Below are 15,688 nucleotides of genomic sequence, written 5' to 3' on the forward strand. Positions count from 1 at the left end.
GAATTTGAAAAGCGCAACTAGTCTCAATCATTAATGATAAAGGCGGCTAAGAATTCCATGGACCATCGACTAACCTAAGTTATCTTAGGTAACTGTTTCAACTAATTGCCAGCAAAACTTGATAATGAAACTACAGAAAATAAAACTGATCTGTGTTCTGTCTTTTCTTCCCAGATCTCTGGATAACTGATGTAATCAGGATAAAATAGACAAAGTTATTCTAGAAGCATAAAGAAGGGAGGCATGTACAAAATATGAAACTAGATAACACGCTTCTGAATAATGCATTGTCCGCCCACAGAGTTACATGGCACTCAGGCATGTGCGGTTTGTGGGAAAAGGCAGCTGAGCAGTATGGTGAATAAGGGGGACCACACACGTACCTCCAAACACAGAGGAGGTCACAGGGTCTGCCGGCCTAAAACACTCAGTGTGAACATCAACTATATTCATGCCACTGACACCATTCCCCTTACAACAGACTCATAACTTCGTGGATGAACGTTTTCCTAACCTTACTTGAATATTAAATTTTAACATACCATTGTTTGGCTTAGTGTTTTGTGAGTTAGCTTGTCTCTTGCTTTATAATTCTCTCTGAAGGCTTCATAAATGAAGAGACATAAGAGTAATCTTGTGAGGCTAACTGCTGCGTTTTGATACCATCAAAGTTCCTAATTCAATAAACAATTATCGAGTCAACTGTTTTAGGCTGTTGGCACTGTTTTAGGCTCCTGGGATACCTCAGTAAACAAAAAAGAAAAAAAAAGACTTTAACTTCCTAAAGCTTACATTCTAGTAAAGAAAGCCAGATAATGAATAATAAATATAATAAATAACTGATTTATATGTTAGGTGGTGTGGTGCAAGAAGGGAGGAGTGGGTAGAAATTTTAAAGAAATGATAAAATTTTAGCAGTGTTTCAAATCTGCACTTATTCATTTGACTCAGACTTCAGTTCCTAGAAAAACTCCTTCTCCACTGGACCAGCTCTAAGCCTGACGGATGAAATGTGAAACCCTTAAAATGGATTAACTGCTTGCCCTTCAGAGTTTTCTTAGGCTGAAATCTGGTGTCTGATGAGCGAGGCCTGGATAATGGGCGAGAGATAATTATTCAGTTTAGCTAGACTGAGGTCAGAGGCCTTGGGGCTGGAGGAGGTACCTGGTCCATTCCCTCAGGTGTCCCATAGACAAGCACTGTGTAGTCTGCCCTGAAAGAGACTTCATTTTGTTGTGAGGCACAACTCCTCTTTAAAATACTGTAGGCAACATGGAACAGATCTGTACTATGCCATGATAGGAAAATATCTGCCTTATATAGACCTAGTAACAGAGGATGTCAAAACAATTGTAAAAATATGGAAGCTTCTCAGACCATGGCAAAATGAAGTTTTAACTCATTTCATCCTCCTAACACCCTTTTATTGCTAACTGAACAACCCTGTTTAAACATACTGGCAATGAAGCACAGAATAACAATTCATAGTTTCACAGAAAAACTAACTCATGAGCATAATTTTGTTTTCAAAAGGGAAAGAGAATTCATAAAAGCTAATTACTTAACAATGGTGTAAGATTTTTAAACAATAGAGAAAAGTGAAAGTGTTTTGAACTGTTTTCAGTTCTTCATGCTTACAGAGATAATGGTAAGTTTAAACATTACACAAATCATTTGCTTCCCAAATTATTTTTTATTATTAATGAATTTAAATGCCAAACTCTTGTTAGAAGAAGTTAGACTGTAATTAAATAATTGATTTTGTTTTGTACGAAACCTTAAGAAAAAAAGAGTTGGCACTTTTCATTTTAGTTGGCAGGAAACCTGACGCAGGAATGATTGGGAAATTCTACACCTGAGATACTATGTAGTTTCAAATTAAACATCCTGAGGTTATGAGGTTAAAGAGATTGAGAAGAAACCCAGGAACAAAGCCACTTGGCAAAGTTATTAGCTAATCCCTGAACTGGGTATGGAGTCAGAAGAAAATCTCCTATTTCTACCCTGACACTGAATTGAATCTATTAACCTACAAAGAAAATGTTAGCCTGGAAGGGAAGAAAGAGAGGCAGCTGTCTTATCCTCAAGCTTGAATTTCTCTTAGAGTTGAATAAGTGGAGGAAAGAACAGAAGCAGACATTTGCTTTTTCTGCCATAAACGAAGCAAGCCAAGTGTAAGAGGTATCAACAAAAAAATCTAAAGCTGTACCTCCTAAGACTCCACATATTTTGCTTTGTCAATGAGCAAACTCAAATAGCAGTACTGGGACCTAGCAGAGAGAGTACATAACAATGCAAGAAAGGAGTTACAAGCTTTAATTTTTGAGAGGCTAAAAATTTAAGCTGGATATTGTGAGCATATGTGTGGGTGTTGGGTATAAACCCATATACATATACATGGATCAGCCCATATACAGAGTTTAGCAGTGAGGAAATGCCATCATGAAAAATATCCACAGGGAGCAGTAGTAGGGGTCAGTGATCAATGTCTTTGGTTTCCAGTGATTTGTATAAAAGGGATGAAACTCTGAAGTCTTGGGGAACACAATTTTAAATGCACAACGTTTATTCTCATTTCTTTTTAATGATATTTACTGTACCTGTAATGAAACGGCAAGTCCTAGAAAGGAAGAAGTCTTTGTTTCTCATCATCTATAGTACCCAATACTGTACAATACATCTGGTTTATGCGATTTGATTCTACAAAGATGATCTCGTAGTTAAAGCAGATTAAGAACAAGAATAACCAAAAGCTTGAAAGGAGTTTCCAAATTACAGAGAATTCAGTTATGTGTTTAAATCCTATTTCCACTCAAGCGTGTTTCAGTGCTTACTCTACCAATAAATTTCCACCAGCCTAGGTGGCGCCAAGAACACTTGCCTCAAAACTTGTATTATTTTATTATTTAACCCTAACACCACCGTTATGTTTAAAGGACAATTTGCATTAATTTGCATTCATGGTCTGATTGTCTAGCAAATGAAGAATAATTTAACTTCTTCAAAATATATTACACTGCTTTAAATTTGAAATGTTACCACCAAGGTCAGCGGAAATGACCCTGTAGCCTCATTTACACTGCCAGAAGCAAACACGGCATAAAGCCACTTACCTCTAAGGTGAATGACAGCACCACGTCGGACTTTGACAGCTGAATCTCATTCTCATCTCCTATGTCCAAAAAGGCAGAATTCTGTGAACGTTTTAATTTTTGTAATTTAAATTCTGGACCACCTTTCGAAACTGGAAGACTCTCCAAATTGGCCATTAGCAAATTCACTGAAGACCGCAACTCTTCTATATACATATTCTCCATCTCTTTTGCTATAAATCTGGGGAATTTTCTTTCCTTGAAAATAATTTTTATAATAATAATGTTACACAAGTCATATTTCAATTTTATCGTAAAAGATTACATGATGTATATATACTTGACTGTCTTAGAAATTGTGATGCTCAATATAACGCATTTACCTGATACTTTAGTCTCTAGGCTTTAAAAGCCTCAGGCTTTGGCAATTTTGATTATATTTAACTGTACCTTATCTACCTTATGGAGGATCATTATCATAAAAAATGAATAACATGATATACATTTTCACACTAACTTTATTTTTGATATGGTATTTATTTAAGGGAAAAACCAACTCTAAAAAACATACATGTAAAAAGTTTTAGTGTATAGATGAATCTTAATTAGCCACTGATATCTTTGAAATACTTGGAATAACGGGTCTATAAGAAGAATGTTCAGTATATACTGCTCTGACTGTTAAGAAACAAACATTTTAACAGTATCTCTCTTTCATACCACAGATGTGTTAGGCATTCAAATGGAAAAACCTTTACTATTAAATAGCAGTATGGCCATACTTCTAAAATTAGTTAACTTTCATGTCATACAAATGTTATCAAGATCCCTTATTGCCATAAATTCAGTTTTTTAGTAAAGGTTTAGAAAAAATTAAGTTTAAAGCCTAAGGTAAATTTATGATAAAAGCTGTACATGAAAAAGTAATAATATCAATTTAGGAGATTCAATTTTCTTCCCAAATTACATGAGTGCTGCCATTCACTCCTCAGATCTCTGCAATCAGACTTCTGTTTCTTTCACTCAGTTAAAAGGACATTCCAAGTACTGATACTTAGATAGATATTAACAGCTATTGCCAAACTGCCCTTAGAGAAGGTTATACCCATTTACATTCCCACAAATAGCAAGTGAGGTTTCCTCACACTCTTGGCTCTTTCTTTAACCTCTGACAGCCTGGCACTTAGGTCTTCTCTCTGAAAGGTAGAGGGCATACAGCTTTATGATGGGAAATGCGATGTAATGTAATGACAGCTGTATAAAACTGGCTGGGGGATGACAGCCTAAACCTGCCATCATTCAAATGAATGACTGCCTAAGGCTCCAGAAAAATCAATGCCTTTACTACTGTTTCCTTTGGCATCATTCAAACTGTAACCTAAGAAATCCCCATCTCCAGGGTGAATGGAATACATCCACAGTGCGTTCATCAACCTGCACCTGGTCTGACTCACTTGCACCAGTTTGTTCATGGGCTGGAAAGGAACATCTGGCACCACCTTATGACTCAGTCCCTGAGTCTTGGACCACCTGTTTTTCTTTTCCCCCAATATAACCTTGACATATTTCTTTTAAAATAATTTACATATAATCAATATTAAAATTGCGTATTTATGTCACAGAGTGATTAAATATCTACATCCATAATTAACTTTCCCAAGGAAGGTTCTTAAGTATCCTTTTAATATTCCTCTATAGCTTGAAGCAACATTCCCACACAGTAAGTTTGCATCCTCAGAAAAAACACATAACTACTCAGTTATATAGTAACTTGGTTTCCTTTGGGGATGGAGGGAATAATGTTTTGGATAGTTTTTCAATACATGCAAAAGAGGAAAAAAATAAAATAAAGCATAAAAACATTTTTACATTTGTGGACTAATTTTAAAAGCTGTCATAAAAAGCATCCAAAACTCAGATATAAGGCAAAAAGGTGAGGGAATAGGTCCTTCCAACGTCATATGTGAGCAAAGGCCATCCAAGGATCATGTGGGGGAAATGTACCTAGTTCAATTTACTGTTTACATTGATTAAAGATCCTGTTTACAAGTGAAGTCACACGTTACTTTGTAGAATTTTGTCTGGTAAAGATATAAATAATGTGTATCTGGTGACTAAGATAATCCAATGGTTATAGTTTAAACCCCTGTTGGAAATTAACCAGTTTTTTTTTTAACCACTTTTATATCTAATACTTGAATCTTATTTTAACTTTGCCTAAAAACACCTACTTTTCAAATGCCCCTTAGACTAGTTTTAACATCTAACTAGTTTGCTCATTAATTATACACTGGGTACGATCATTATTGTTTGTTCATTTTATATTCGTGTAACCGTCACAGTTCTGCCTTTTAGAAATATTTTAGCAAAGCAAAAGGCAAATATATCCCATGTTTGAAAGTCTGGATGTACCAGTTATTTTCTCCAAATTTTTAAGGTGTTTTTTAATGGAAAACTTAGCATTAGCACATGAAAAAAAAAGTCTATTCTTACTTAGCTTTCGTTAAAAACACTTCAGTCATTATCATTTTTCAAGGAGGAGACTGGCAGGAACCACCCAAATTGACTGTTTCATCAGCATTTTCAAACTTTTCAGGAAATAGACTACACTAGATTTTCTTTTTCTCTCTGGGGAAAAAAACCCCAACAACTCTCTCTTAAAGCTCTGAGGTTTGTCGATAGTATTTCATAAATTTTATTTAGCCTGCTTATGTTGCCTCTTTCTTGGAAACAAAACCAACTGTACAACGAATGTACATATTAAATTTGATCTTTTAAATTAGAAGAGCATCAGAAATAGGGTTATTCTGTAGTTTACCTGTGAGTTGTTCCTATAAACCACAGTTTCAACGTTCTAATTTAGTCCTCTGTACAGCTTAGCCCATTAGCAGCCCTAACACACTATATACATTGAAAAAAATGTGCTCCATAAAATTTCCATTATTCAAATTTAGTCACTGTAAGAGTTCTTAACTTTCCAGTAGATGAAGCATGGACCAGAGTGGTAGGATGAACGTGGTGACAACTGTCAGGATCGTGGAAATACTTTGAAGATAGATAGAAATGGATTTCCTGATAAATGTGGCATGAGGAAAAAAGGAGTCAAAGATGATTCCAAGTTTCTGAGCCTGATGTACAAGAAAGATAGTACTGCCAAGAACTGGCCTACCCTGACCACTTGACTGGAAATTGTCAACACTCTCCTTCCCTCCCACATTCCTGATTCCACCTTCTCTGCTTTATTTTCTAAGTAGCAAATGATCACCTTCCATAATTCAGTTACATAGCAAGTTTATTCCTTATTCTACGTCTCTCCCAAATAAAATGTAAGCTCCCTGAGGGCATGGCAGGAATATTTTTGTCTGGTTTTATCCTAAGAGAACTACATTTGTCTGGATGTATCCCAAGTGCCTAAAATAGTGCCTGGTTATCTTAATAGGTGTTCAAGAAATATTTATTCATTGAATTTATGAATAGAAAAATTCAGGCTCCAAAAGGTTAAATAAGTTGCCTATATCGAGGAAACAGCAATCCTGGATCTGGCCCACAGGTCTTTCTGGCCCAGTCCACTCACATTTTTTTCTACTACTACTTCCTAATTATGCCTTGGCTAAAATATTAAAGTCAGTATTTACATCCCTTGAAACAGACTTCTGCCCTGTGGTTTCAGTGTTATTATACTGTGTTGTGAAGCGTGACAGGTGTTACTAATAGTTGACTGCCAACTATAAACTATGAATAAACCACACTTCTGGATTTACGAGATTGAAGAGGTATCAGGGCCTAAGAGAGCAAACCTAAGCTCTGGAGTCCAAAGACCAGCGTTTGAGGTCTTTTGATTTGTTAAGTAATCTTCCCTAAACCTCAGTCTCCTTGTCTATAAAATAAATTCATTATATTATCTGCCCTTGTGGGTTCATAGGATTTTTGTAGAGATCTAAGACAACAAGGTCAGTAAGTTATAATTAGCCTTATATTTTATGAAGGTGGCTTAAATTTGGTGAAACTGAAGTAGAAGGCAATTAAACATGCTCTATCTGCTATGTCAATATATTTACCGAAAGGCATTATATTTTGGGGTGGTTTTTTGCTGCTGTTGTTGTTCCAATCCCAACAACTTCAATTCCTTCCTTCTCCATGCTTTTTCTTTTTTTTTTTTTCACACACACACACTGTATTTTATTTTTACAAGAGATAAATAAACTGACACCAAGCATTGTAAATGGATGACCACAACAAAAGCAACAATGATTGCAATTACCAAACACGAAACACACTCATACTATGTCATAATATTGACATTCAGTCCAGTAATCCTCCACTGTAACAGCTCCTTTACTCTGCAGTGAAAATTGATTTGTATATTTTTTGCCTCTGAGAGTCCTTGTGGGATTTTGTTTTCTTTTTTAAATTCAAACAGAAAGTCACAAAAATTATAATCATCCTCATCAGTCACTCAGTCCCATGTAATTAATTTTTTTTCATCTTGATCTTTTGTTAGCACTTTTATGAGTTCATCAGTTTTCCATTAGAGTTCTGAAAATGCTTATTCATTCAGTTCAGCAGTATAGTCAGTTACCAGAAACCTGTATCCACGCTTTTTCTACTTTATCAACACTTCTGATGAAATCATCAAGGTCCCCTCAAAGAGAAGCTGCTGTATGTGCATCACTGACCCTGCTCCTCTCACTCAGTCCAGAGGTTACACACACACCACACATTCTCCTCCACAGACATGAACTCGGGAACACACCCAAGGCTTTCCATCCTATTCTGTAACCCTCTAGAAATTCATCTAAACTATCACATATTCAGCCAGGCCCTTGAAGAAGTTCAACTTATGACACTGTGTACAGCTCAGGTACAATCTAAATACAAGTAGGCAACTGAGAAATGCAGATCACAGGTCCAGAGTCCTGCCCACAGTGCCGGGCACATCTCTCTGGATTCTCTCTTAGCCTCAGGGCTTCAAGAAAAGCAGTGCCTTTCCAGACACAGACAGCTTGCAACTCAGGTTAGGATTTTGGGGAATGCATTTCTCTCTCTAAAGCTTCCAAAAGCCTCAAGTTAATACTCGATTCCTAGCCTGCAAATTCCACATCTGAATCTCTAGAATGATGTAGTACCTCTCCAGAGGGTGGTAACAAGGTGTGTTGTCTTTTCACCCTCTGCCCTTGGCTTGGTTCTCACAACTTATGGTCATCTCTGTTACCCAATTTCTCTCAATTTTCTATGTATTTCTATTTATCTCCATTTCTCAACAACTTTGCTACTTTTAAATTTAATACACATTTAGATAAACACAGTACTAGTCTTAAAACTTACATATTCATAAATACATTTTTCTTTGAAAAACTCATAACTTCAATAGTCAAAGGCAGTATGGGATATATCTCCTTAAAGTGCTGGAAAAGTTCACTGTCTTGATTTGGGTGGTGGTTAATACAGGGTGTATACACGTTCATCAAGCTGTAAACTTAAGATCTGTGCACTTTGCTATATACATGTTATGCCTAAAGTTTTTAAAATGAAGAAAAATCCCCAATAGAGAGGATTCTTCAGAGAGACAGGGACAGAGACAGAGACAGAGACAGAGACAGAGACAGAGACAGACACAGAGGGAGGGAAGGAGGGAGGGAGAAAAGGAGAGGGAGAGTCTATCAAATACTCAAATTTTTCATTTAGCAAAAGGAAAAAAATCTTATTCTCAGATCAACAGCATTATAACCTCAAGTCTATTTTAAGAGACTAAAATTTTATTTTTACCACTGAAGTAAATTAATGCATCAATTTACTAGAGAATGATTTAGACAAAGAGTCCTCAGAATTAAACAGAAACTCATGGCTTTTGTTTGAAATCTATTTCTGTTCACACAATGATTGTATAAATAAAAGTAAATAAAATATTGTATTCAATATGCCCTACGAGACTCTGTACTAGAAACTTCAAATTATATTTTTCATCCATTCAAATATTAGTTGACACCACTGTGTGCCAAGCACTGTGCTAGATACTTCGGAATATACTGTATGATTTTGCAGGCACGATGGTTTTCTCTCTGATTATATTATACTTAGTGCAATATTAAAATTCTTCTAAGTCTGGCAGTTTGAGAAATTCAGGCATTGCTTTAAGAATAATCTACAAAAGTTATCACTGAATTTAAACATCTTATATAAGGATGGATATGTAAAATAGATAATATGCTCCATTTTAGATAATATGCATTCAGGTACCTGGGCTTAAGAGGTATGCATGGAGATGAGAAAGTAAAATTATTCTGGCTTTAACTATACAAAACTCTTTCAGCTCACAGAAATCTAAGTACAGAAAGAAATGCGGTACAGTATATCAAAGTTAACAATTTACCTTTGCCATTTTCTCTGCCAATTGCAAACGACCATCAAGTTCCCTTCTGATCTGGGCTGCTTGTTCATCTGCATTATCCAACTTAAAAATAAAACAGAAATCACACATACATGATTACTTAATGGCAGTGACCTACAGATTAAAGCAAAGACAAAATGACTCCGAAAAAACTTTATAAATTCTCTCAACTACCTACTGAGGACACAGAAAGTTGTTTAATTAGATTGATAGTCTAATTAAATTTCTTGGGCACTTTTCATTGTGGTTTGCTCACAAAAAAGGTAATAAGTCTCTAAGGTTAATAGCTCAGCTTACCAAAAAAATCTAATTATAATAATTCTTTGCCCAAACTGTCCACAACAAAGCTAAACCAAGAAGTCCTTGTTTCCTTGAGGATGCATTAATCTGTCATTAAGTTTATTCAGGCCACCCTTCCGCCTTCATTAAGATCAGTCCTAAATAGTTCAAAATAGGTAAATCTCTTGTTTTGTTCTTTCAAATTCCCAAAATGCATTTCTGGATAATGAGATACTGAGTAATGTTTCATTTTTTTCCTTGCTCTTTCAAAAAATATTTCCTTCATTTTTACAAGAAGTTTTTATTCGTGCTAAACTATCAAAGCACTATTTGATTGATTGCTATAACTTTCTACCATTTAAGCCTTCATATGCCCCTCATTCTAGTACCAACAGGCTCATACTGCCAAGAAATCCTTTCACAGACCGGCACCACGTTAGAATTCCATTCTCTTGTTCTAAATTTGATTGAAAGCTTAGCATGCTATCCTCATTTTTAAAGATATTTCCATCTACATGGAATATTACTTTAACTTCTCCACTGACATAATCCTTAACTTTTTCTATAACTTCTTTTAACTTTTCCTCATGAGTCCTTCTATCTCCCTGTATTAGTTCATTAAGACCTCTTAAATCGAGGCAGTTCCATGAGCCATGCGCAGTGTGGGCTGTACTGGGTGGGTTACAGATGTGAACAAGGCCAATGTTTCTCTTTAATTCCTTCCCCTCTCCCACTTCCCTCATTAAGAAGCCTAGACCACGCAATACAACCATACTTTAGTAAAAGTCCATCTAAAAATTGGATTAGTACTGAGTACAACATTAAACACCCAGGAGAATACAGATTAACTTGTCCATTTGCTGAAGAACTACAAATTTACCATGTTACATTAAAAAAAAAATAGCCTTAATAAGAAAAATTCTGAAAAAGATGAGTAGGGGCAAAGCAGGTCAGTAGGATGGTGGTGTCAGAATGTATACGAAGGGTCAAGAAGAAGGGTAGATGCTCCAGTAAGAGGGCACCAAACGTCTGGAGGTGAGAGCAGACAGTGGTTTGGGAAATGGAATGGGGGGAGAGGGGGGAGAAGGGAAGGTTCATGAGAGATGGGGCTGGAGAGAGAGGTGGGGATACCTTATAAGCCTACTCTTCACAGGCGAATTAGGGAGCTTGGAATTGGTTCCTATAGCACCGGGATTTCACCGAGAGGTTTTAAGCAGGACTTTGGAAAGGTCACTGTGTCTGTCTCCATCACAAACAGGTTAAGAGGGACATAAGGAAGTCTACCTGTCCATCTATATCAATCCATCTATCTGTTTGTTTGACAGATCTAAGGTCACCTTTCCAAAAAATATGTTTCCAAGTTTATTTTAAAAAAATCAAGTTTATTTAAAAACAAGTTTTTAAATAGGCAAGATTTTCTTAAACTAAATCCTTGTTGTAAAGGAGTTGCTATGTCACCTCAAAAAAAAAATACACTTTTTATTTTAATTGATTCATATTCAAAATCAAACAGAAACAAGTCTCTCTTCACTGCATCTGAAGTCAAAATGACTTACATTAAAAACTAACAAAATTATTAAGGAAAAAAATAGGTGATAAATGCCTATTCCAGGTAACTGAAATCAACGTCCTAAAAACAAAACTTATGTGTAAGAACACTAACTACAATACCTCAAAAACAGTAAACGTAATATGGGCTATCTTCTCATTTTGCTTAAATGCTGATAAATATTTTTCCACAAAAAATAAAAATAAAATGGTTACTCGCAGTGAAGAGTTACAGTTCCACCAAGAAATAGCATTTAACATCTTAAAACCTTAAAAATTCTCCTTTATATTCCACCACAAAATATTATTTAACATCTTTAACTATTTGTATCTTCATATTAACAGTTCGTATTTAATTTTAAATGGAATTGTTTGAGTCACTTCTGCGGTCTGCAAGTGTTTTCTTTCTCAGAGTTTCCTACTACTTTTAAAAAATATTAATGCCTTAACTGCATTTGTCTGAAAAAATACAAAGAAAAGCAGAGCATTACTGTACTAAACTGTCTGTTAATAGCAATCAGAGACTGAAATGTTACTGATGACTACAGTGTCATTTTTGTGAAACTAGAAAAGCATACTTCCAAACATGTTTACAAAAAAAAGAGGAAAAGCTAATATAATAAGGACAACCAATAAAACATTTATTGGTTTTATGTAATGCTAGACAGAATTCAAGGAGGTAAATCAGCTGGTTAACTATAAGTAAGAATTTTAGTTTACCATTCCATGTGCCGTATGTTTTGTTTTCTTTTGAGTACTACCAAACTCAAACACAGTTGAAAGTTTATATAATTTTTATGAATGCTTTTTTAAAAAATATCTTTATTGGAGTATAATTGCTTTACAATGGTTAGTTTCTGCTTTATAACAAAGTGAATCAGCTATACATATACATATAGCCCCATATCTCCTCCCTCTTGGGTCTCACTCTCTCCCACCCTCCCTATCCCACCCCTCTAGGTGGTCACAAAGCACCGAGCTGATCTCCCTGGGCTATGCGGCTGCTTCCCACTAGCTAGCTATTTTACGTTTGGTAGTGTATATATGCCCATGCCACTCTCCCACTTTATCCCAGCTTACCCTTCCCCCGCCCCGTATCCTCAAGTCCATTCTCTAGTAGGTCTGTGTCTTTATTCCGTCTTGCCCCTAGGTTCTTCATAACCTTTTTTTTTTTTTTTAGATTCCATATATATGTGTTAGCATACAGTATTTGTTTTTCTCTTTCTGACTTACTTCACTTTGTATGACAGATTCTAGGTCCATCTACCTCACTACAAATAAACTCAATTTCGTTTCTTTTTATGGCTGAGTAATATTCCATTGTATATATGTGCCACATCTTCTTTATCCATTCATCTGTCGATGGACACTTAGGTTGCTTCCATGTCCTGGCTATTGTAAATAGAGCTGCAATGAACATTGTGGTACATGACTCTTTTTGAATTATGGTTTTCTCAGGGTATATGCCCAGTAGTGGGATTGCTGGGTCATATGGTAGTTCTATTTTTAGTTTTTTAAGGAACCTCCATACTGTTCTCTATAGTGGCTGTATCAATTTACATTCCTACCAACAGTGCAAGAGGGTTCCCTTTTCTGCACACCCTCTCCAGCATTTACTGTTTGTAGATTTTTTGATGATGGCCATTCTCACTGCTGTGAGATGATATCTCATTGTAGTTTTGATTTGCATTTCTCTAATGATTAATGATGTTCAGCATTCTTTCATGTGTTTGTTGGCAATCTGTATACCTTCTTTGGAGAAATGTCTATTTAGGTCTTCTGCCCATTTTTGGATTGGGTTGTTTGTTTTTTTGATATTGAGCTGCATGAGCTGCTTGTAAATTTTAGAGATTAATCCTTTGTCAGTTGCTTCATTTGCAAATATCTTCCCTCATTCTGAGGGTTGTCTTTTCGTGTTGTTTATGGTTTCCTTTGCTGTGCAAAAGCTTTTAAGTTTCATCAGGTCCCATGTGTTTATTTTTGTTTTTATTTCCATTTCTCTAGGAGGTGGGTCAAAAAGGATCTTGCTGTGATTTATGTCATAGAGTGTTCTGCCTATGTTTTCCTCTAAGAGTTTGATAGTGTCTGGCCTTACATTTAGGTCTTTAATCCATTTTGAGTTTATTTTTGTGTATGGTGTTAGGGAGTGTTCTAATTTCATTCTTTTACATGTAGCTGTCCAGTTTTCCCAGCACCACTTATTGAAGGGGCTGTCTTTTCTCCACTGTATATTCTTGCCTCCTTTATCAAAGATAAGGTGACCATATGTGCATGGGTTTATCTCTGGGCTTTCTATCCTGTTCCTTTGATCTGTATTTCTGTTTTTGTGCCAGTACCATACTGTCTTGATTACTGTAGCTTTGTAGTATAGTCTGAGGTCAGGGAGCCTGATTCCTCCAGCTCCATTTTTCTTTCTCAAGATTGCTTTGGCTATTCAGGGTCTTTTGTGTTTCCATACAAACTGTGAAATTTTTTGTTCTAGTTCTGTGAAAAATGCCAATGGTAGTTTGATAGGGATTGCACTGAATCTGTAGATTGCTTTGGGTAGTAGAGTCATTTTCACAATGTTGATTCTTCCAATCCAAGAACATGGTATATCTCTCCATCTATTTGTATCATCTTTAATTTCTTTCATCAGTGTCTTATAGTTTTCTGCACACAGGTCTTTTGTTTCCTTAGTTAGGTTTATTCCTAGATATTTTATTCTTTTTGTTGCAATGGGAAATGGGAGTGTTTTCTTAATTTCACTTTCAGATTTTTCATCATTAGTGTATAGGAATGCAAGAGATTTCTGTGCATTAATTTTGTATCCTGCTACTTTACCAAATTCATTGATTAGCTCTAGCAGTTTTCTGGTAGCATCTTTAGGATTATGAATGCTTTCTTAAAGGTTGACTTCTCAATTGAGATAATTGCAGTTTCACATGCAGTTGTAAGAAATAATTGAGAGATATCCATTGTACACTGCCCAGTTTCCCTCAATGGTAACATCTTACAAAACTAGACCATCATGTACAACCAGAATACTGATTGATACAGTCATCCATCTTATTCCAATTTCCTTAGTTTTATGCACACTCATTTGTATGGATTTCTACACAATTTATTATCTGTCTAGGTTCATTCAGTCACCACAGTCAAGACACTGAACAGTTTTAACACCATATGTTGCCCTTTTATCACCACACTCACTTCCTCCACCCAATCCCCAGCTGGTTAGTTTTATACAATGTACCTCGTTTTCAGAATGTTTAAAAATAAATTTAATAAGGCAAATAGATTTTAATTTCCATTATTAAATTGGAGATGTGCTCCCATGCACGAGAGATTAACATTTATAAACACTGGATTGGGGCCACAGACCTCTTTAATCTACACATTCACTGCCTACGTGCTTTCCTCGAAGCCCATGGCCATAAACAGCATCTATTCACTGATAACTCCCAAGTATGTATTTATAGCTCCAACCTCTCACCAGAGGACCAGTCTGTTATTTTCAACTGCCTACCTACCATTTCAACCTGCATGAAGACAAGGCACATTGCATTTAACATGCACTAAATGGAATTTTGATTTCCATCTCCCCACCTCAATCACTCCTTCTGTGAGTAATGCCATGTCATATAAATGGCACACCCATTTACCATTTGTTCAAGCCCAAAGCCTAGGTCTCATCTTTGACCTCTCTCTTTCTTTCACAGCCCACAACCAATCCAATTAGAGTTATGCAGTGAAACCCAGAATCACATAGTTGAAGGCAGACCAAATCCAGGTACTCTGAGTCCTTGGCCAAGACTCTTTTTTTGCGTGGTATAGTGTACATCTCTAGCCACTTGAAGTGCATTTCACTTTGCCAATACAGTTGTATACATCATTATGGTGAAAATAATTTTTTCTTTTCTGAAAACTTGGTTTTGCACACTACCTCCTCTCCTCCTTCCCCTCAAAAAAAAAAAAAAAAAAAAAGTAGAAAAAAGCCCAAACGGATGGTTTAATAGATGTGGGACATCAGACTTTAAAATGTTGGTGATATATCCATTTCTAGTGCCTGATTTGGGCTGTGAGATAAAGACAATGGGGATAATTTCGGGACCATGGAGTTGGTGGTAGAGGCCAGAGATAAGTCCTCACTCCACAAGGACATCTTTTAATTTCATTTTTTTTTACTTTAAATTCCTGATTACAACACTTTATATGACAATAGATTACTTATACCTCACAGATATCCTTTCCTGGCACAGAATATTTTCCAGGTCTTTTAAAGAGGGTCATTCAACCCTGACCATAACAGATGCCCAAACATATCTTTATTCTCTGCAATGCCTTGAGTATCTATTATACAGAACATTTTATCACTTTAATTATCAAAATATTTCAATGT

At 35.9% G+C, this 15,688-nt stretch overlaps 1 protein-coding gene across 11 annotated transcripts in view; it reads right to left on the reverse strand.

The window, feature by feature from the left end:
* Positions 1–15,688, reverse strand: part of CADPS2 (calcium dependent secretion activator 2) — a 548,265-nt gene that overhangs the window by 311,948 nt on the left and 220,629 nt on the right. For 9 of the 11 annotated variants that reach the window (XM_061198688.1, XM_061198683.1, XM_061198681.1 and 6 more), the window contains 2 exons: positions 9,463–9,543; positions 3,114–3,350 (listed from right to left, as the gene is read on the reverse strand). In XM_061198688.1, coding sequence (XP_061054671.1) covers positions 3,114–3,350; positions 9,463–9,543 — 318 coding nt within the window. The remainder of the gene's footprint in view (positions 1–3,113; positions 3,351–9,462; positions 9,544–15,688) is intronic. The other 2 variants (XM_061198685.1, XM_061198689.1) reach the window with 2 other exon arrangements.

The sequence above is a fragment of the Eubalaena glacialis genome, chromosome 8 (assembly GCF_028564815.1).
Source record: "Eubalaena glacialis isolate mEubGla1 chromosome 8, mEubGla1.1.hap2.+ XY, whole genome shotgun sequence".
In the NCBI taxonomy this organism is placed as follows: Eukaryota; Metazoa; Chordata; class Mammalia; order Artiodactyla; family Balaenidae; genus Eubalaena; species Eubalaena glacialis.